Source organism: Frankliniella occidentalis, unplaced genomic scaffold (assembly GCF_000697945.3).
Source record: "Frankliniella occidentalis isolate FOCC.00 unplaced genomic scaffold, Focc_3.1 Scaffold67, whole genome shotgun sequence".
Classification (NCBI taxonomy): domain Eukaryota; kingdom Metazoa; phylum Arthropoda; class Insecta; order Thysanoptera; family Thripidae; genus Frankliniella; species Frankliniella occidentalis.
Genome location: NW_026267197.1, coordinates 599249 through 618693, shown reverse-complemented (window position 1 = coordinate 618693; position 19445 = coordinate 599249). Strand labels below are relative to the sequence as shown.

The 19445-nt window shown below is 42.5% G+C and overlaps 7 protein-coding genes across 11 annotated transcripts in view; 6 read left to right on the top strand and 1 right to left on the bottom strand.

The window, feature by feature from the left end:
- The first annotated feature begins 16 nt into the window (after window positions 1-16).
- LOC113209962 (transmembrane protein 234 homolog) lies at window positions 17-1358 on the top strand. The gene is made up of 5 exons (XM_026427741.2): window positions 17-167; window positions 390-541; window positions 615-681; window positions 822-914; window positions 1057-1358. Exons 1-5 carry the CDS (start codon window positions 152-154, stop codon window positions 1131-1133), a joined length of 405 nt encoding a protein of 134 aa, XP_026283526.1. The 5' UTR covers window positions 17-151; the 3' UTR covers window positions 1134-1358.
- Window positions 1359-1509: 151 nt separating this feature from the next.
- Window positions 1510-3031, top strand: LOC127748600 (caspase-1-like). Of its 2 annotated transcripts, none has more exons than XM_026427733.2 (6): window positions 1510-1692; window positions 1768-1846; window positions 1928-2075; window positions 2184-2362; window positions 2446-2677; window positions 2754-3031. In XM_026427733.2, the coding sequence occupies exons 1-6, from the start codon at window positions 1604-1606 to the stop codon at window positions 2975-2977; spliced, it is 951 nt and encodes a 316-aa protein (XP_026283518.1). In that variant the 5' UTR covers window positions 1510-1603; the 3' UTR covers window positions 2978-3031. The 2 variants fall into 2 exon arrangements, with proteins under 2 accessions (XP_026283518.1, XP_052124307.1); XM_052268347.1 differs by having other exon boundaries at window positions 1765-1846.
- A 140-nt stretch (window positions 3032-3171) lies between these two features.
- On the top strand, window positions 3172-8117 carry LOC113209957 (aldo-keto reductase family 1 member A1). 3 transcript variants are annotated; one of them, XM_026427736.2, is made up of 7 exons: window positions 3172-3827; window positions 6559-6630; window positions 6947-7027; window positions 7122-7229; window positions 7313-7596; window positions 7677-7878; window positions 7968-8117. In XM_026427736.2, the coding sequence occupies exons 2-7, from the start codon at window positions 6573-6575 to the stop codon at window positions 8108-8110; spliced, it is 876 nt and encodes a 291-aa protein (XP_026283521.1). In that variant the 5' UTR covers window positions 3172-3827; window positions 6559-6572; the 3' UTR covers window positions 8111-8117. The 3 variants fall into 3 exon arrangements, with proteins under 3 accessions (XP_026283521.1, XP_026283520.1, XP_052124308.1); XM_026427735.2 differs by having other exon boundaries at window positions 3172-3937; XM_052268348.1 differs by having other exon boundaries at window positions 3172-4125.
- Window positions 4120-6384, top strand: LOC113209961 (YY1-associated factor 2). The gene has a single exon (XM_026427740.2). It carries the CDS (start codon window positions 4300-4302, stop codon window positions 4783-4785), a length of 486 nt encoding a protein of 161 aa, XP_026283525.1. The 5' UTR covers window positions 4120-4299; the 3' UTR covers window positions 4786-6384.
- LOC113209955 (tRNA-specific adenosine deaminase 1) lies at window positions 8007-10290 on the top strand. Its single transcript, XM_026427731.2, has 7 exons — window positions 8007-8155; window positions 8239-8466; window positions 8539-8712; window positions 8795-9295; window positions 9389-9499; window positions 9577-9725; window positions 9807-10290. The coding sequence occupies exons 2-7, from the start codon at window positions 8263-8265 to the stop codon at window positions 10132-10134; spliced, it is 1467 nt and encodes a 488-aa protein (XP_026283516.1). The 5' UTR covers window positions 8007-8155; window positions 8239-8262; the 3' UTR covers window positions 10135-10290.
- The window catches only part of LOC113209954 (deoxynucleoside triphosphate triphosphohydrolase SAMHD1-like), a 10433-nt gene continuing 1141 nt past the window's right edge, over window positions 10154-19445 (bottom strand). The window contains exons 1-11 of one of the 2 annotated variants that reach the window (XM_026427728.2): window positions 17392-17598; window positions 12711-12728; window positions 12320-12497; window positions 12150-12236; window positions 11959-12076; window positions 11676-11885; window positions 11336-11592; window positions 11210-11257; window positions 10955-11129; window positions 10668-10882; window positions 10154-10576 (exon numbers count right to left, since the gene is read on the bottom strand). In XM_026427728.2, the coding sequence (XP_026283513.2) occupies window positions 10447-10576; window positions 10668-10882; window positions 10955-11129; window positions 11210-11257; window positions 11336-11592; window positions 11676-11885; window positions 11959-12076; window positions 12150-12236; window positions 12320-12497; window positions 12711-12728; window positions 17392-17428 (1473 nt within the window). In that variant the 5' untranslated portion in view covers window positions 17429-17598 and the 3' untranslated portion in view covers window positions 10154-10446. Of the gene's footprint in view, window positions 10577-10667; window positions 10883-10954; window positions 11130-11209; window positions 11258-11335; window positions 11593-11675; window positions 11886-11958; window positions 12077-12149; window positions 12237-12319; window positions 12498-12710; window positions 12729-17391; window positions 17599-19445 lie in introns of those variants that run through there. The other variant, XM_026427730.2, reaches the window with a different exon arrangement.
- LOC113209951 (trifunctional purine biosynthetic protein adenosine-3) overlaps window positions 14298-19445 on the top strand; it is a 12560-nt gene continuing 7412 nt past the window's right edge. The window contains exon 1 of the mRNA XM_026427725.2: window positions 14298-14460. The gene's annotated coding sequence lies outside the window, so the exon portion shown is untranslated. The remainder of the gene's footprint in view (window positions 14461-19445) is intronic.

Here is a 19445-nt window from a genome sequence, read left to right as displayed (position 1 = left end):
TGAGTGTGCCCCGCCTCCCACCCCGTGTGTGTGTGTGACGGTGTGAGTGTGGCGCGGCGCGGTCGGGGTCGGGTTCAAACACTGTCCATGTAATGTTGAATGTTTGATCGTTTCCAATTTTGTTCATGTTCTTATATTTGACATCTACAGAATGTCCGTGTCTGTTGGTAAGTACCCAGTTATGACAAGTTTATTGGAATAGCAATGTCGACGTCGATGGTGATTGTTGTAGGTGTAATTGAAAATAATAACCTCACACTTATCTTATATTGAAAAATAAAAAAATAAAATGGATCAATATTTTGAATTCAGTTGAAACTGAAAGCGGAAGTCTTTCATTTTATTGAAATAACCTATGGCCTTTTTTTTCTAAGTATTTGGTTTTTCAGATTCTTTGCTATGGCTTACACTTGTTGGCTTCTTATGGGGAGGCACCAATCCATTTCTGAAGAAAGGCGCCACAGGAATGGATAAAGTTGAGGGAAATAATATTATTGCTCGTTTATGGAAGGAAGTTTATTTGCTGCTCTTGAATTGGAAGGTATTCTATCCTGGTCTATCTGTTTGTATGCTTTTGACATTGTACCTCGTCTTAATTCGTATTGTCTTTGCAGTATATGATACCTTTTCTTCTTAATCAGTCGGGGTCAGTAGTATACTTCCTCACCCTTCAAAATACAGGTTTGTTGAGTCTGTACTGATTTTTTATATGGAAAACATTAAATTATTGGCGATAATTAGACATTCACTTTGAGCTGAGAACTGATGGAGGCTCTCTTATTACCGTGTACTGTACCATGAATTCAAATATTTGTTTTTAGAAATGTCCGTTGCAGTTCCCATAGCAAACTCACTGACATTTGTTTTCACTGCAATTTCTGGCTGGTTTCTCAGCGAAGGCATACCTAATGCAAGTAAGTCCCTCCATTTGGCCACACTACTGCTACTACTACTAAGTTCTCCCACCTCCAAGAGGGAAGTGAGAGTGGAGGTAAAGAACAAGTAAAAAGTTGACAATAATGCTCATTTTGTTTTTAATCTTTTCTCTTGTTACAGAAACATTTATTGGGATTGCCCTGGTTTTGAGTGGAATATCTCTATGTGTTTTTGAAAAATCATCTTATACCGCATGATAATGTCAACCTGAAAAGTTCAATTAAGATGCAGAATTGAATTGAATTGTTTATAGTTCATCCAAATATACAAGTATACAAGCCATAAGAGTATATAAGAAACAAAATGCCAAAATAAACAAAATAACATAGAAAATAAACATGGAAAGTAAGCATAGAGAAGCCTGTAGAAGCCTACTTTATTAGTTTTCTTTCTATAATTAAAACAATGTAACTAAACCTTAATTCTCTGAATTTTTCTATTTCTTAATTTAATGTTCATTCAACTAACATTGTGTATTTTCCTGCTTGTGTCATTATCTGCTATCTTATCAATCCTTGCGTGCATGTCTGTATCTATAAGTACCCCCTCTCCCCAACCTCCTGACTCAAGATAAGAATCTGCATCATACAATGTGTGGAATCCTTGCAGTAGAGCTCTATATCTAATTTGTACTCAAAGTTCAAGTGAGGCTCTCACCCGCAACACCATGGCTCAAAAATCAGAGACAAATTTATTGCATTTTTCTGAAGATGATTCGGATGATTCAACTGCAGATGATCCAAGCTTTCTGCTCAAGTAAGTCTTGGACCAGACTCATTTGAAGAAAAAAAATAATTAAAAGTGTAATTTCTAAAAGAAAATCTCCAGCAGTGTTGAAGCTCATCAGAAATATAAAATGGACTATGGTTCAAGAGGACTTGCAATAATCATTGCACATAGCACATTTGAAGTAAGAACTTTTTGGTATGATAAATTTATTTTTATTTTAGCGTCATACCGTCTTGCTAAATGACAATAGAATTTCTCTTAGGTTGCTGGGTGGGAAGGAGAATTGGGAGATCGAGGTTGTTGTCAGCAAGATATTGACTTATCAAAGAGATGCTTTGAAGGACTTGGCTTTGATGTAGAAATACTAAAAGACAAGAAATTTCATGAGATTAAACAAATTTTGAATGACAGTAAGGTTACCATATTGAAAATGTTTCATTATTATAATACTAATTTTAATCACTTCTTTTTTCCTGGACAATTTTGTATTTCATGTCCGTCATTTTGTCCATTTCCAGTGAGTAAGGAAGATCATAGTAATAGAGGATGCCTAGCCATTATTGTCTCTACTCATGGTACATTTGACAATTTCCTCTTTGCCTATGATTCAGTTTATGATCTAAATGAACTGTTTAAACCTTTTTGTGCTGCAAATTGTGTCACACTGGCTGGGAAGCCAAAGTTGTATTTTATACAAGTAAGAAATACATTTGGGTATCAAATGTACATGTACAAACATTCAAAAAAGAGTCATGTCAATTTACAAAGAAATATTCTTAGGCCTGCAGAGGGGAAAATGCTCAATCAGGAATAGATCTGAGTGTCAATGAAGCACAATTATCTTCTGAAGATGAAAAGCTTGCTCAAAATTCAGGAAAGATGTTTTTTCAAGCAACTAATGAAGAGTCTTCTGTTGATGTTGCTATTTTTAATGAGGCATATGAAGATGATGATGGTGGTAACCATCTTGATATCAAAGATGATTTTCTTGTTGCCTTTTCTACAATTCCTGGTAACAATTGTTTGCTGTCTTTTTATTTTTTTGCCTCATGTTTTTCATATTATTGAGTTCCTCCTTTTTCTTACAGACTATGTTTCATTTCAAAGACCTGGTGGTTCTTGGTTCATTAAAAGCCTTTGTAAGAGGTTGAACAAACGCACTGATCGTCATCTTCTTCATATTCTTACTTTTGTAAATTGGGAGATCGCTATTCGACATGAGTCAAACACTCCCAAAAGGTTGAATTATCACAGAAAAAAGCAAATGTCAACTGTGACATCCAGGCTTCAAAAGTTTTTATTTTTTTGTTAGGAACCTCTTATATCAGCCAGTGCTGGCATATAAACAAAATTCGTTTTCGAAAAATTTAGGTTTAATTTTTTGTTACCCGCTAACTGACACCTGACACTTTTCCTTGCTCCAGTAATTTCTTTGTGGCACCATGGAGTCATTGATCAAGGGGAATATCGGGCAGAAACCACATATTGACCAACTGCATGGGGATCATACCCGCTGTTCTCCTGAGACAAAGTGACCGTGCGGTGGTTATAGCCACCTGTCGCAAAAGAGATGTGACCATGGTGTAGACTGCGTCCGCTCGCTCCTGTAATGTGGTTGGCATACCTCACCCGCGGAGGCAGCAGAAACTACCTTGCTAATTAATCTCTTTGAACTCATGGTAAAATGAAAGATCCGATGACATGGATAATAGGCAATACCTCGTGACCCACATTTTTGTCACCGACATACCTTAATGGCTGCAGTCGGCCTTCCCTCTAGCCGGTAACTTTCCAGCAGCGTGACCATATGGTGGCCACGTTCGCCACTCCACTGGGATGGGGATGAAACTGACCAACTACAGGGGCATGGGGGCCTCGCCATGCGTGTCGTTTCGGTCGTTTTCTTCTGGGTAGCCGCCTCCACACCGACACCGAAGTCGGGTCTCGAGACTTAGGACTTAGCTGTAACCTGCGAAAACACCTGAAAAGAGAAAACAAACCCCTCTCTTGCCCTGAGCGAGGGCGCTAATGGCAGCAGAGATATAATTATTATTTCTCATACGTAAAATGACGTAGCCTCGCACTGGATCATGGTTCGCCATCTTACTCTGTTTTGACTGAATGAGAAGGCGCTTCCGGTGAGCTCTCTAATGACCCTCCAGGTACGTTTTCGCACTTATCCCGTCAAACAAGTTTTGGCAACTCCGACTCCAACCGACTCTTTACCAGTGATTTTGTCCGTTCATTGGCTTGACTCTGTTTTGGTCTCATGGTAGGTAAAGCCCTGGAGGACTTAAATGATAGGGCGTCCTGGCCTCTGGACCGCTAGGTTGTACCGTTCCAGATTTTGACAAGAAGTCAGGTTACCCCGTTCCGTTGTGACACTAGGCTCCGAGCACTTTGTTGTTGTACGGAGTGACGAAAGGGCAATTGCCTGGCCTACGGGACGGGCATGGGAGGGTGAGTAGGGAAGGGCCTGGCCTAAAGGGCCCCATCATGAGGTCCAAAGCAGCTAAGAGAGCAAAATCCGTGATGTTGGTTGAAAGGGATGTGCTGACCGGTGGTGTCTGTGCTGAGCAAGCCAAGCAGTCTCCTTGGTCCACAAACATTGGTTGCTGTTGAGGCGCCACAAACATGTCTACAAGTAGTGTTGAAAGAAATAAAAGGCAAGCCAAAGTGTTGGAAGAGAACTACTGGGACTGCAGCGTGTGTACATACCGCAACACTGCGGAAGCCTTCAAGTGCCTAATGTGTGACGTTCAAAAGGGAACTTCCACACGCAAACCGCGCATAAATCCTCAGCTGGTTGCGCAACAATATAATCCAACTCCTCCTAAAACTCATAAACGTGAAGGAAAGGACAAATCTGATAAAAAAGATTTTGACAAGTCTGAGAAAAAGAACAGGCGACCACCACGTCTCAAAAATGTAGATCGCAGTACAGCGCAGACTGAAAGAGTGACTGTTAACAATGTTACGGTGATGATAACAGAGTTCAAGCCTAAGGTACCCGTTGACCAGTCTGGTGCTTCAAGTAGTGTTTCATCAGAGAAAGATAGTCAATCGGAAACAAGTTCAGAACCAAGGAGTCCTATGGGCACAGATTCCCGCAGTTCTTAAATTTTGTAACTTAACTCCCATTCTTGGGAATCATGCATATACATTTAGTTGTGTTAACATATACTGTATCTTACCATTGCAACTAAAAATGGATTGATTTTCATGTTCACACATGTTTTAAACATGTTTCATTCTATTATTTATCTTTATTTCTTCTTGTTATATGAATCTCTTGTAGTGCATCTTCATGTAACTCTATGTCATGTAATTCAACAAATGTCACTATACTGTCTGTATAAAGCATTATTTTAATCCGTTATAAATTGTGATTGTAAACATATGTGTACCATATAAAACAAAGAATTTATTAAGAGCAGAAGCATAATATTTTAAAGACTTAGGTTTGTATATTGTAAGTTTTAAAGCTCAACCAGCTATACTTGATTTTAAAAGTTATGTCAATCTGAAACTGAAATAATCAGAAATGAATTAGTTCTATGAATTGGGTTGGATCATTGTATCCCACATAGTACTCCTTTTTTCCCCCCTCACACATACTGTAAATTGCCTCCCCCACCTGAAATAGTTGTAACAATGTTTTTGTTCCAACATTAAGGTATAACTTCATTATCATTGCCCACATTTTCCAAATGTCAGTATTGATGGATAAGGTTAACTTTGAATCTGGAGCTACATGTGTAAAGAAGACAAAACAAAAAGACTGAACATTTTCTTTGAATTGTGTGTGTTTAACATTGAATGATTTTCTGTTTTTCCAAAAATAGTTACAGATCATATTTCTGAAATGTGTCCATCTGCCCTTTAATTTCACCTTTATCAGTTTCATTAAGCCTTAATCAAACTCATTTTTCATGGTTGTGTTTTGTCCTTAGGGCCCATGCTTGTCCACAATACTACTTCTGATTGTTGTCATTTTAACTGTCTTCAATTATGTGTAACACTATCACTACAGAGTGTAATGTATTTTAATTTTTTAATTTGAATGATATGGTAAAAGTTTTGTTTTCAAACCTATAAATTATGTACAGCCTTTGGTGGAAGTGACAATTTGCTGTATAATTTTCCTATCGAGTCTCTCTCTTTTTCCCCCTTTTTCTTCCACACATGGATGAGTTAATTGGTAATATTTTCTGAATTATTATGCCATTGAATCATTCTGTAAATCTCTGGAAGCCCCCGCAACTCATGACTGGCATGTATAGTAATGCTGTATCCATGAATGTTGACTGTTTCCATTTCAGGTTATTTTGTCAATAGAATTTGCTGTCTTGTTCTATATCTGTCACACTGTGTTAGAACTCTATCTAATCAATTGTGTCAAATTTTAGTTCTATCGTCAATTGCTTTTGCTCTCAGCACAATGATGATTTGGTAGAACTACCAAAGTGTTCTCCGAGCAAATCTATTTACTGCCGTACATATTAATTACCTAGTATGTATTGTAAGATAGGAAAAATTTTATTATTTTTAAAAGGGAATTAAAGCAACAGATTTTCATGTCATTTATGTGATGGGCAAGACCCTGAATCAATTTTGAAAACAAAGAACCAAAGAAATATTGGTGTAACTAGATTTACTGCTCCTTTTGAAGTACTTATAAACTTTGATGAATTGAATAAACCAAGCTTGTGTCTCCAATACTGTTTCTCATTTATTTACCAGCCTCACATTCTGAATCAATGGCACAAAGTAGTTCAGTGCATCCCTTTCAACTGATTTCAAATCTCTTAAAAAAGCTTGTCTTGTAGACCTTGTTATCTGTGCTGAAAGGTGCTTTAAAGTAATTGTTTTGGTGATTCATTTCATTTTCAGTTTGCCTGTTAGTGATGGCTGCTAACTTGCTTTGCGTACTCAACACTGGTCAGCCGATGCCTATGGTTGGATGTAAGACATACATTTCTATTATATATTTTTTACTTTTATGACAAGTGTTCTGTTCTAGTTACAACAACTATTGTAAGAGTAAGTCAAATTGATCAGAAAATCATTGTACTCCTTGCAGTTTTAAAGGTCTTTCAAGTGTTCTTTTCTATTTCCAGGCATCAGTTGGAAAGTGTTGTCTACCACCTGGATATTTCATAAATAAGCCAATTTTATTTCAATCTACTGTGCCATAAACCGGACATACCACACAAAATTTTATCTTAAAAATTACATTTAAACTCCAGTGACTTAATTTTCTTTTATTTGCTTTGAGCAGTAGGCACATTTAGAGTGCGGGGGAAAAGTGTCATTTACAACGTCATTGAAGTTGCCTTGCAGAAGGGTTATCGATCAATTGGTAAGTAATCTATTTGTATTTGTAATCTATTCATGTGAATAATTTAATGCCCATCATTTCCCAGAACTCCATTTGTTTTCAAATTTCGTTTCAGATACAGCAGCTGTATATCAGAACGAAGCCGATATTGGTGCAGCTTTGAAAGAGCTCTTACCGCAGTACGGATTGAAGCGAGAAGATATTTTTCTCACCAGTAAGCTAGGTAAGCATTAATCAGACAAGCTCTCATTTGAACTATATTACCATTTGGTATTCATTTAAAACTTCACTCTCTGGCTTGTATAGCTCCAGAGGATCATCACCCGGATCGTGTTGAACGAGCTGTTTCCAAGAGTCTCTCACAGCTCGGGACTTCTTATCTGGATTTGTTCCTTGTACACTGGCCTGGTACAGCTGGTATACCAGCCGGCGATACAGATAACCGTCGACTCAGGCGTGCGGCCTGGCAGCAGTTAGTTGCTCTGCATAAGACGGGCATCCTGAAGGCAATCGGTGTGTCCAACTTTACTGTTCGACACATTGATGAGCTTTTAGCAGATTGTCAAGGTGTTAAACCAGCAGTGAATCAAGTATGTATGTTCATGTGACCTTCTTTCATGACTGATTTGTTGTTCCCCGTGTTATGTCAATTTTTTTTTCTTACTTAAAGGTTGAGCTCCATCCACACTTCCCTCAGAGAGATCTACTGTCTCATTGCAAGCAAGCAGGAATTTTTGTCCAAGCTTACAGTTCATTTGGTGGAACAAATAATAAAAGCCTCTTGTCTGATCCAATCATATTACAAGTGGCAAGGGATTGCGGACGGCAACCTGCTCAAGTGCTTTTGCGTTGGGCACTTCAGCAGAACATTGGTAGGCTGCTCATATTTATATTAATTAGAATTCTTACATTATTGCTTTGCCTTGTCTAGCATATTTTCATTTTTTCTACCCATTTTCAGGTGTGATTCCCAAAGCTGTAACTAAGCAGCACATCCAAAACAATTTTGAATTGGACTTCACATTGTCTGACTCGCAGATAACTCTGATAAATTCAATCACAACTGTTCAAAAGTATGCTTGGAATCCAGATGTTGTTGCCTAACTTATCCTGCTAATTGCTACCTTCAAATTTCAATTTAGTTTAAAGGTGAAGGTATTCCTTATTTTTCTAATATATGGGAGAGTTGGCAATAGAAAGGTATTTTTTGATAGCTTTTAAGAGTGAAACAGGTTAGAATTATAAACTAGTGAAAAATGAGTGATGGATGCAGAGCAAGTGAAAAAGAAGTAACATCTGTTTGCAATTGTGTCAAGAGAGAGGTAATTACTCCTATTCAACTGGAAAGTTGTTTTCCTGATTGTGTTGCTCAAGTCAGTCATGCTTCATACAAGTCCTTACCCAAAACTGGTAAACCTCAATCTGACTCAGAATGGACTTTACTTGCCTCCATAGTGCAGGTAATCTATTTTCTTAATTGTGATTATTTTTCCTAAAAATTAGAAGTAACATGAAATAATCATTATTTTAAGGTAACTTCACATGTTATGTCAAGTCACAACCATCCAGACCTGAAAGTTGTTGCCCTTGGTACGGGAACCAAATGCATTGGGCAAAGCAAGTTAAGTAAAAGTGGAGATATTGTGAATGACAGCCATGCTGAAGTAATTGCAAGAAGGGCGTTCTTAAGATACCTGTACCACCAGGTGAGTAATGTTGATACGTTGTCAACATTTTCACAAGAATGTTGGTTTCAGGTGAATATATTTTAATACATTTTCATTCCAGGTATGTCTTGCGCTGAGAGGTGATGAGTCCAGTATATTTCACTTTAAATGTGAATGTGGACATTTATGTCTCAAAACTGGGATCTCTTTTCACTTTTACTCAAGCCACACTCCGTGTGGAGATGCTTCCATTTTCCCCAAAGATGAAGAAATGACTGATGTTGGTGGTTGTGTTGTCATGACACCAGAGCAATCTTCTGGCTCACAAGAACATAACATCTTAGTAAAAAATGAAATACAAAGTTCAAAAAGACCTCACGGCTGCTCTGAAGTAGCTAGCAAGAGCTTAGAATCTGATTCAACTGCACCCAAAAGGTTTAAAACTGACATTCATCGAACTGGAGCTAAATGTATAGCAACAGAATCTAGACAAGACCTCAAGCTGCCAGGATTTGATTTCCATGTTCTTGGAGCTGTCAGAACAAAGCCTGGAAGAGGGGATCCTACTCTCTCTGTTTCCTGCAGTGACAAGTTGATGCGGTGGAATTGTGTTGGAATTCAGGTAAAAATTTTAAAAAGTGTTGTGACCTGTGCACCTTCCCTCATCATACTTTTAGTATCAAATGTCTTAATTCAAATTTTAAAATATTTGCAGGGTGCTCTTCTTTCAAGATTACTTGGATATCCAATCTATTTGCAATCAATAACAGTTGGAGGCGGCTGTCCTTTCTCTGGTTCTGCACTGAAAAGGGCTGTTATAGAAAGAGTAAGTCAAATTGATCAGAAAATCATTGTACTCCTTGCAGTTTTAAAGGTCTTTCAAGTGTTCTTTTCTATTTCCAGGCATCAGTTGGAAAGTGTTGTCTACCACCTGGATATTTCATAAATAAGCCAATTTTATTTCAATCTACTGTGCCATTCCCAAACAGGAAGAGGGGTAATACTCAAAGACCATGTCCATCAAGTATTGTTTGGTCAGCCTCTGTTGAAAGGTGAGTATTTTTGTATCTACGTTTTATTTTTTGAAAACAAGCTTGTAAACAGTTGTAACCTGACGTGGTTTTCGCCTTTAGGCCTCACGAAGTTGGAATTGAAGGAAAACGGCTTGGTGTTACTAAGAAAAAGCAAAGCACTCCTGCTGGACGGCTATTAATCAGCAAAAAGGACCTCTTCCGTCAGTTTATGGACTGTTGGTCTTTAAAGGAATTTCAAAGGAACCAGGTGGAGCTGTTGGATGAGTGTTCTCCCGCAGTGGTATCTATTTCTAAGGGTTTGTCTTATATGGAATGCAAAGCAGCTGCTGTGGCCTATCAAGAAGCATGGAGAACCATTCTTAAAGTTGCACTCCTCCCATGGACCATAAAACCTCAAAATCTTCAGATCTTTAGGAGTGAGGATTGACATAGATATACCATTAATAGTATCAAAGTCAACATCAAGAAAGTTTATTGATAGGAACATAATTCCTCTTTGGTTCTTGTTCTATCATAAAACAAATATATTACTATAACATAAATATATAAAGGACACTATCTTATTTAAAGTTAAAACAACACATTCATCAAGTTTAAATTTGTTGAGAAATATTTTTCATTCCTTTTCACTTAGCAAATTCTAGTTAAGAACATTTTTAAAGATATTCAGTAGAGTACATTCTCAAAATACAATTTATTTATTTTTAAGAGAGAGAGAGATGGAGAGGGGTTGTAGGGCTTATTCATTTCCCTCTCTGTAGACCCTTTGTTCTATCAGGAACTCTTTTACTGTCATTTTTATCTCCTCATTATCAGTGTTCTCTTGCTCTTTCTTAAATACATAAACTTTGTAGAAAGGTAAATCCATCCTGTGCATCAAAAGGGGAAAAATGGTCATTTACATTTCTAGGTAGAGGTCCTTGTATGTTTTATGCACCTTATTTGGTAACCAATACTTACACAATAGATGGTGTGTTCTCATCTAATATGTCTCTGCGTCCATTTTTAGCATAAAGCCTCATATTTTTCATGGGGTTGTAGTACTTCCCCATATTGACACATACTTGTGTCACTGCACATTTTGTCCCTAGCTTGTTTTCCAACTCAATTAGTTTTTCATGTTCCAATCCAGATGGTGGCTTGTTATTTTGTATGTCATTTTCAGTCTGAACCACCTAGAAGCAATATCACAGTTTATATATAGGGATGTGTAAGTGGCTAAGTGATACCTTAGAGGAAAAACTTACATCCAGAACCCATTCCCCAACTACTTCGTACAACTTTCTTGTAACAATTCTATTGATTATGGCTCTCGCCTTTTTAAATGGTTCTTCTTCACTGTTTTGAATTGTCTCCAGAATAGAATCTGTCATTCTTATGAAGAGACGTGGGCACTCTTGTACTCGAGACAATCGAAAACCCCTGTTAAAAAAAATGCAAATCATGTGGACATTTTTAATTTATCTAAAGCTTTATCTTTTATGAACCTTCCTTGGACTTACCCAACTTCGAACCCTTCACGGTCTGCTGCACAAAGTGCATCTACCAGCCTGTTGAGAGCCAATCAATTAATTCAATGTAATTTTATATCAATGACTAATAATGTATCAGAAATCTGCTTGACTTACATCGTCTCCAAGCATTTGGCAACCCTATGCTGGTATGCTCGTATATGAAGGTCTGCCCGAGTTCTGAACAGGCCCTTTAAACTATAGCTTTCACAATCGCGGAAAGCTATATAGCTTATGCCATCCTCTATCTCTATTCTACACAAATTGATTAGTCTTGTGTAATTGAATGGGACCCCTATATTGAGATGCTGGGCATCTCTTAAAAAATAATCAAATTTATCAACGTCGACGTCATTAATTTTGTTTGCCACCACCTGTTGGGGAGAAAATATTAGTCACTTGGTAGTAGTAAATGATGATCCATTAAAAGGGATTTTAGGCATCATCTCAACTTTACCTGGTAGAGGAAGGCCTTTATTTTATCTGAGGCACTACCATCTTTGATGATGTCATTAATTTTATCCCCTCTAATTATGTCTTTAATAAATTGGACATACTCTTCCACATCATGAAATTCTTCTTGGAAACACTTTCCAACCTCTGTGAGTTCCTTGTTTTCACCATCCCAAATAATTTCATCTATCAAGGCACATGATGTAGCTTCATGCTAGTTTTGAAGGTAATTTTTTTTTAGTCATTTGTTTATTAATAGTACTTAATTAAGGTAGATATATACTCACATCCCACTTTTCTCCAGTGGCCGAGAGCACAAATTTTTCCCATGTATGTGAAAATGGCCCATGGCCCAGGTCATGCAGCAGACCAGCTATTTGGACAGCCAATTTCTTTTTTTTCCACCTGTAATTTATATCTATTTATATACAGCAATACCCATGGTACACAAAAACAATGTAGATTTTTTGAAACATACTCTTCTGCAACAGGGAAAATTTTGTTCCATAGATTTTTTGAGTTTTCCTCAAGATTAGAAAGGAGCTCTCCTGCTAAATAGCAAACTCTGTAAAAAAAATAGAAAAGAAAAAGGTCAAACACAACTGATATTACAAAATTCTCTTATTAAAATAGGAAATGAATACTGACCCGAGGCAGTGCTCGAAGCGGTTGTGAGCGGCTGCAGGGTAAACCAAATAAGTGGTCGATAACTGTTTAATATTGCGGAGTCTTTGAAACTCCTTGGTGTCAATAAATTTGACAATTAATTTGTGGAACCGCATAACATCGTGGACTGAATCTTGAAAGAGCTTTGCTCCTTTGTTTTCTATTGTACAAAAAAAGAAAATAATTATTTGTGTTTATATTCTAAAGAAAGTACCTCAATAAAACATTTTCAATGAGTTGGATGTTGGATGCATGTTATTGTTTGCATTTATCTTCTCAAAACCATTTCAGTTGCTCTTAAAGCAGCACCAGCAGCAAGAAAATGGTGTGTGTTTTTCATCTCTCAAAATGTATGATGTTTAAATGCAATTACCTTGTAGATCCATGTCTCCTGGAAAGAGAGAGAGAATTTCATTATTTTAGGTCAGAATACGAGTCCAAAAAATGTGCTGACATATCTTACAACACATCCTTTTCCTTTACTTCCTTTTAAAAGCGACAGAATCTGTGTAAGTCACACCCTGGTAAAAATTAAGAATTCTGGTGACATATGTCCATGAAAACATCAAACTGCCATCTCTTTTCAGTAGCAATCTTAAGGGGAAAAGGGGGGGGGGGGAGTTGCACCCCCCCTCTCTCCCCTCAACCCACACTTTACCATCACTGCCAACACCCCCGGGCTACAAGAGCGTTAGACGAGACTCCTGAAAGTAGGAGGCAACATATGCTGCCGGTCAAAATTAGCGGACCACTTTTTGTTTCCAGTGACATGTCTTTGTTTGTCGTGCTAGGAAGCTCAAACTAGACCTGGGGTGGTTTGGCGCAGGTGGATAGCGCGATGCCTATCGAAAACGATAAAAAAAAAACTGTACCCATTTTGATACAGCTTCGACATGCTATGTCGAAACGATATCGTATCGATATTTCATTTCGCACTGGGCTGGGGACCTGGGGACCAAACCGGACTGCAAATCAAAAAAGAAAGTGATTTCGTCAACCCCTTCCAACTAAAATCGCCAAGAGGCGGTTTCCACCCTTAGGCACGTTACGTGAGGGGATGCTGAGGGCGAGGGGCGAGGGGGGTAAAGCACAAACTTGCCTTTCCAGCAGGGCCATCCATCAATTGGACACACAAGAGTGTCTCTAGGCCGAGTCTTCAGTTTTTAGACAGTCCCCAAAACTGTCTCTACCAGAAGGAGAAAACGTGCCCCCCCCCCTTTTCCCTCGCTTCTCCTCTTTAACCGGGCCACAAGGGGCTCGGCGGGGGTGTAATGTGTGGCGACCGCTGCGCTCAGCTCCACCCCCTTTCCCCCTTCCCCTCCGCTCGAAATCCTCTAATTCAGCTTATGTTCGAAATTTATTCAAAGACCCTGTATGTTTGAGATGCAGTCGGGGGGCTTGAAACCAGAAGGCTGTGTACTTGGCTAGCGGTTTTTATCACAAACACACGGGGACTTGAGCGCGAATTTATCGCGCATCAAGTCACCACACCGCTGTGTGTGTGTGTGTGTGTGTGTTTGTGCCGGGAATTATGAGGATGGGGAAAGAAGATGACGACATTCAGCCGCGCGGGCTCTCACAGTTCCATGTGTCTTCTCTGCATGTTCCCGTCACCCTTCATGATGCAATCGCGACTGCGATCAAAATACATCGTCCGCGCGTGGGTGAGCCCCGATGAGCCGCAAACTACTATCCGTATTCCCTCCGGTGGCGGGGGTGGCGGCGGCGGCGCGGGGCTGTCGGGCGCCGCGGAGGCTGCGGGGAGCAGGTGCCGAGCAAGTGCCGAGCCTCGACCCCCCCCCCCCCATCCCCCGGCTTGTCCAGCGCCTTCGCGGCCGCACAGGGCTTTGCGGTGCCGCTCGACTGCCGCGCTCCTTATCTATCTGTATCTGTTTGTTTGCCGGGCGGGGTCAGGGGCATCAGAGCCGCTTGTCAAACTCGAGATGACCCCTCCTCCTCCCCCCTCTTTCCCCCCGTCCACCTCTCCGCCGCCCCCATGGAACTGTTACTGTGGCAGTATTACCCGAGCCGTTGACCCGCGCGGTGCGCCTATACGTATACGCGCGCTGCCAGTGAGTGTGTCTGTAGCAGAGGATCGCCCGTCTCGAGAAGCAAGCCTTCAAGTAAGTTATATGTGGGCTGTTCGAGGGAGGGGTGTCCGTACGTAACGCGATTTGTGAGCGGCTGCGAGAAGGTGCTTACGGTTTTGTACAAACAGCAGTGACTAGTTGCGCCTTGAGATGGCGAGTCTGGACAATGCTGCAGAACAACGTGGCACATCTCAGTCGGTCACAAATCGCGCAACGTACGGACATTTTATTTTACCATTTTACTTGGAATTGTTAGTCTTGCATAGTGAGGCTGCTGCGGCGCTTGGCATCAAGCCAAGTAGACCGGGAAAGGGGCAATGTCAAACAAATTCAGGATCGCGTTTTCAATCACGGGAAGCAGGGCTTCTGAAGAAAAGGTCTCGCATAGAGACTGTCAATAACAACAACGACATTGCAGTAATACAAAGGGGCATAGTTTCGCCACCCTGACACTACGTAGTTAGACTGCGTGCGGGTTGCCTACTCACTCGGACCAGGCGCGGTTTTAAGTCCGTCTGACGGAGGGGGCGATTGCTATGGGTTGCCTACTTTCAGGAGTTTTGTAGGACAAATACCTAATCTAGGGGGCGACCGGGGGGGGGGGTCACCCCCCATAAAACCGCGCTTGCTAGGACCGTCGGTCAGATACGATATGCAAGTCCGCCGCGATCACAGACCGACGTTGACTCAACGTTGCGATTCACATTATGGAGCAGTGTAACAAACGAATGTGAAGGGGGTGAGTCAGTCTTGCGAGTCTGTCAGAGTACCGTCCGGGAAGTACGCGTCCGTTTTCCTCAGATTTACTCGCCCAATGTCGGAGGCTCAGCGCCTGCAAGACTCTGGGTAGGCCAACCCGCAGTACATGCAGGCATTGCAGGTGATATGTTGCCTAGCTATCAGGCGCTATGGAGAGGCTGCAACTAGGCAGGTTCGTAAGTGCGACTGACGGGCGTTCTTTCTAGATGATCCCCAGCCTCCAGCCTCCCGTAAAGCGAACTCGTTCCAAACCACGTGTTAAACGTTTGCCCAAAGCACAAACTTGGCAGACGTGTTGCCTCAAAGGAGGAGGCTGAGGTATTCCCCTGTGCCCCAATACCGACCGAACCGACCTTTCGTGTTTACTATTAACCAATAAGTTCTGATAAGTTGCGGTCCCCTGATAAAAATGATGTTATTTTCAAAAATCGAAACTATGCATTGCACTTGAAAAAGGACCCCTGCCCAACCCACCTGCCAGACATGCATATTAGCGCCAATTCGCACCTTAGGCGGGCAAAAACGACCCCTCCCTCTCCTTTTCCAACTGGATTCGCGACAGATAGTAGATTTAGACTGTCCTACTGGTACTCTGGAAACTCAAGTGTGATACAGTCCAACAGTTTTAAGTGCAATACCATGAGTATCACAGTTAAAACTGTATTACCATGCATGCATCACAGTTACAGCTGTAGCACCATACATGCACTTATAACTGTTGGACTGTTTCACACTTGAGTTTCCAGAGTAGGTTCACAAGAGGATTTTGCGCCGTGCCGTGATGTGGAGGGTGTCCGGGTGCCGCCCAAACGCAGGGCGTCGTAACGTAACGATGAAACGCGTAACGGAAACGCAATAAACCGAAAATAAAATTGCAGGTTTAACACAGCGTTTTTGAAGTGAGCATTTGTACATAAGAATACTTCTGAATTTCTTTGAAAACGCTTCAATAACGCATTAAAGTTGCAAGTTTACTAGCGTTCTTATGCGTTTTTGTTACGCGTTTCGTTACGTTACGACGCCCGGGCTCCAGGATGCCACCCGCATCCACCCTCCACACGATTATGGCTAACGCGGGCTAGCGGCGGCTAACGTTAGGAGACACGACGAGAGTAACCGTGAGGCCGGCGGGCGTAAAGGGGCGGACTGCAGAAAACGGCTCGGGGAACAGTAGTCACCGCAGATAAAGCACGGACTCCCCGGTTTAAAAATTGACGCGACTTTTTTGTTTCCCCCAAACAGATTGTCACTATTAGTGTAGCTTAACGTTGCAACCTTGCAACGCAGATAAAGACTAAACACGTACACTGCTGTACAGATAAAACGCGAATGAAGTATCGACATCCACGCGATCTGCTTCGAGCCTTCCATCGCTTTCACGCTGCACCCTTCGAAATTCCCCTCACTTTAAGTTGGAACGTGCATTTGCACCCTAGGTTTCCTTCCACACGTGAAATAAGGAAATGCCAAATCTTGGCATATATACAAAACTGAGGGGGAACCAACTGCGGGAATCATGTGTACACCTGCCTGGGAATCACCAGGATAAACACTAATCGAAATCAACAGAAATCGCTTAAACTAAGCAGGAAACTTGTGGAATTTGTACCAATTAGTCGAAATGGGCATTTTCTACCACTAGAAAACCTAAGGAATAAATACAGGCGGACCGGAATCACTGGGAATCAAGTATTTCGGGAATCAAGTGTACACATCAAAAGGGAGGTATTGCAAAAATCACAGCGGTAAATATTGGACAGTTTTCACAGCCTAGCACCCGGTAAAAACCAGCCCTGGGATTCCCTGGAGGCTGGAACCTCAGTGGATGCCCTGGAAACAAGCCATTATTCCCAGGGCAGCTACTGGAACCCAGGATATCCCCTGGAACTCTTCCAACTCTCCTGGAAAATACACAAAACTTCTGGGAATTCCAGGGCTTTTCTTTTACCGAGCAGAAGTTAAATAAGGGGCAAGTTAGTACATACAGGGTGGTCCACAGACCCCTTCCTTTACTTTGCTAATAATGTACCGCATGCAGGTGTGCGGGCGGGCTTGCCTCGCTCACAGCGGCGCCTTATGGCCCCGTGCGCGTATGCAACCCGTCCGCACGCCTGCATCCGATTCAGTATAAGCAAAATAAAGGAAGGGGTCTGTGGACCACCCTGTACTTTTCCCTCCGCCGATCGGTTCTCAAAGGGTACTCACGGGCGGCCAGCAAGCCGTCGTCGTCTCCCGCCATCATGGTCTCTCGCTGCGCTGGTCTCGGGCGGGCTCGGGAGGAGGACAGGTGGAGGAGGGGCAGTCTCGATAGTCTCGATCGTCCCGATGCAAATGCACTTGCGTTATCGCGGTGCGCTTTTATATACCGCGCGCTGCGCTCGGTGCGATGCACACCCGTGGGCTCGGCAAACAAAGCTGGTGTGGGGCGGAGGGGCGGCGCCGCCGTCACTTGAAGCTGAGCGACCCGAGCCGCGCGCACGTGCGGGGCGGGGCGGGGCGGGGCGGCGAGGGAAGTCCCAGTCCCAAGCGGCGTGCTCGACTCGGAGGGGCGGGCCGGGGCGGGGGAAGGGGCGAGGTCGCTATCTGAGGAATGGACAGAGAGAAAGATTGACGCCGTTGGACGCCTAGATTGCCAAAAGGCAACAAAATGTTGACTGCTAAAATTTTTGGCCACTTTGCTAGCTTTCTTTTAAACGAAGGCCATGCCTCTGGCAAGTAAAGATGTCAAAAGTTGGCAGCCTGCAAAAGACGGCCTAAATTTGGCGATCTAAAAGGACTGCCAACATTTTGTCAAGCTAGGCGACCACGGCGTTAAGAGTGTGAATACCCCGTGCAATCTAAAAGGACTGCCAACATTTTGGCAATCTAGGCGACCACGGCGTTAAAGAGTGTGCATACCCCGTACATGCCAATAATGGGAAACCGCTGTCAGCTCAAATGCCTGCATTATTTTGCGCCCACACGAACAGTCACGGACTGGGGGTCTGAGGAGCCCCGTCGGGAACCTGCTCCGAGGGGCCCATACCTTTTTATTGCCTTTCAAGGGGCCCAAAAGATACCTTTAAGCCTTCAAGGGGCCCCAAAAGATACATTTTTGGGTCCCGGTCGGTCTTTCCCGACCCGGGCCAGTCCGTGGCTGCACGAATAAGAAAGTAGACATGGTATGTGCACATTAACGAAAACACACGCTCATGAAGTGGGCATGCCATGCATCGATAAAGGTGTACGTATACAGGGTGGTTCACAGACCCTCTTTTTGTTTTGCTTATGGGTATGCAGGCCAGCGAGCAGTCTCTCGGCAAGAGCCCTGCAAAAAGCGAGCTACGCGAGGTAAAGGCCTGACCCCCCTCTTCTCGCCTGTCGAAGAAGAGGTCTAGCTCGCGTAGGTCGCTCGATGCAGGGCTCTAGTCTTGCCTACCGTGGCGCTCACCGTGTCGCCTTTACGGCCCCGTGCGAGTAGGCAACCCACCCGCACGCTTGCATGCGGTACAGTATGAGCAAAGTAAAGAAAGGGGACTGTGGACCACCCAGCGTGTCTGCTCTCTTTAGTGTACCGGGGCTCCCGTGCTTATGACGAGCTCCCCCGGGAACCCCACTTATTGGCTGCCAAATTGCGATAAGATGTCGGGTGCGACCTGAAACCGGGATCAGCATACTTGCTCGGCAATGTGCCCTGGAGGATGGACCTCACAATTAGGACGGCTACTGGCTGGACCAAAAAACCTTATTGGGTCATGTGTGTGTGGCCTGGTCCTCTCAAGTCAATTGTATCTGAGCGGACGCTGCAGTGTTGCGGGTTTGCCTACTTCCCCCCGTCCGCAAGGTGCCATGGGTGCCCCCCGCCCCCTGCGGCCCGAGGGCGGGCGCAATGCTCGACGCAATGCCGCAAAATAGCAGCGTCCGCTCCGATCGGTTCTGATACGCCCGGTACACATGGGCATGTCGACTTTCTTTAATCCAAACATAGCATGTAGGCTACCGTGACCGGGTTTGCAGGTTCAAGTTCGAGTTCAAAAAAAAGTTATAACGACAGGGCTCATTAACTTATCATAACACGAACGAATGTTAGTCACTCACAAAACACATGCTGATGTTGCTATGTTATTTTATGGAGCTAAATTGAAGTTATGAATTTTGGTCGGGATTGATCATGGATAATGCTGTGCCGACGAAAAGTTTGGACAAGTGGAATAACGACCTTGGGGCTGCTACAGTAAAACTTATACTACCAGTGGATAGAATACGATACAGACTCCAAG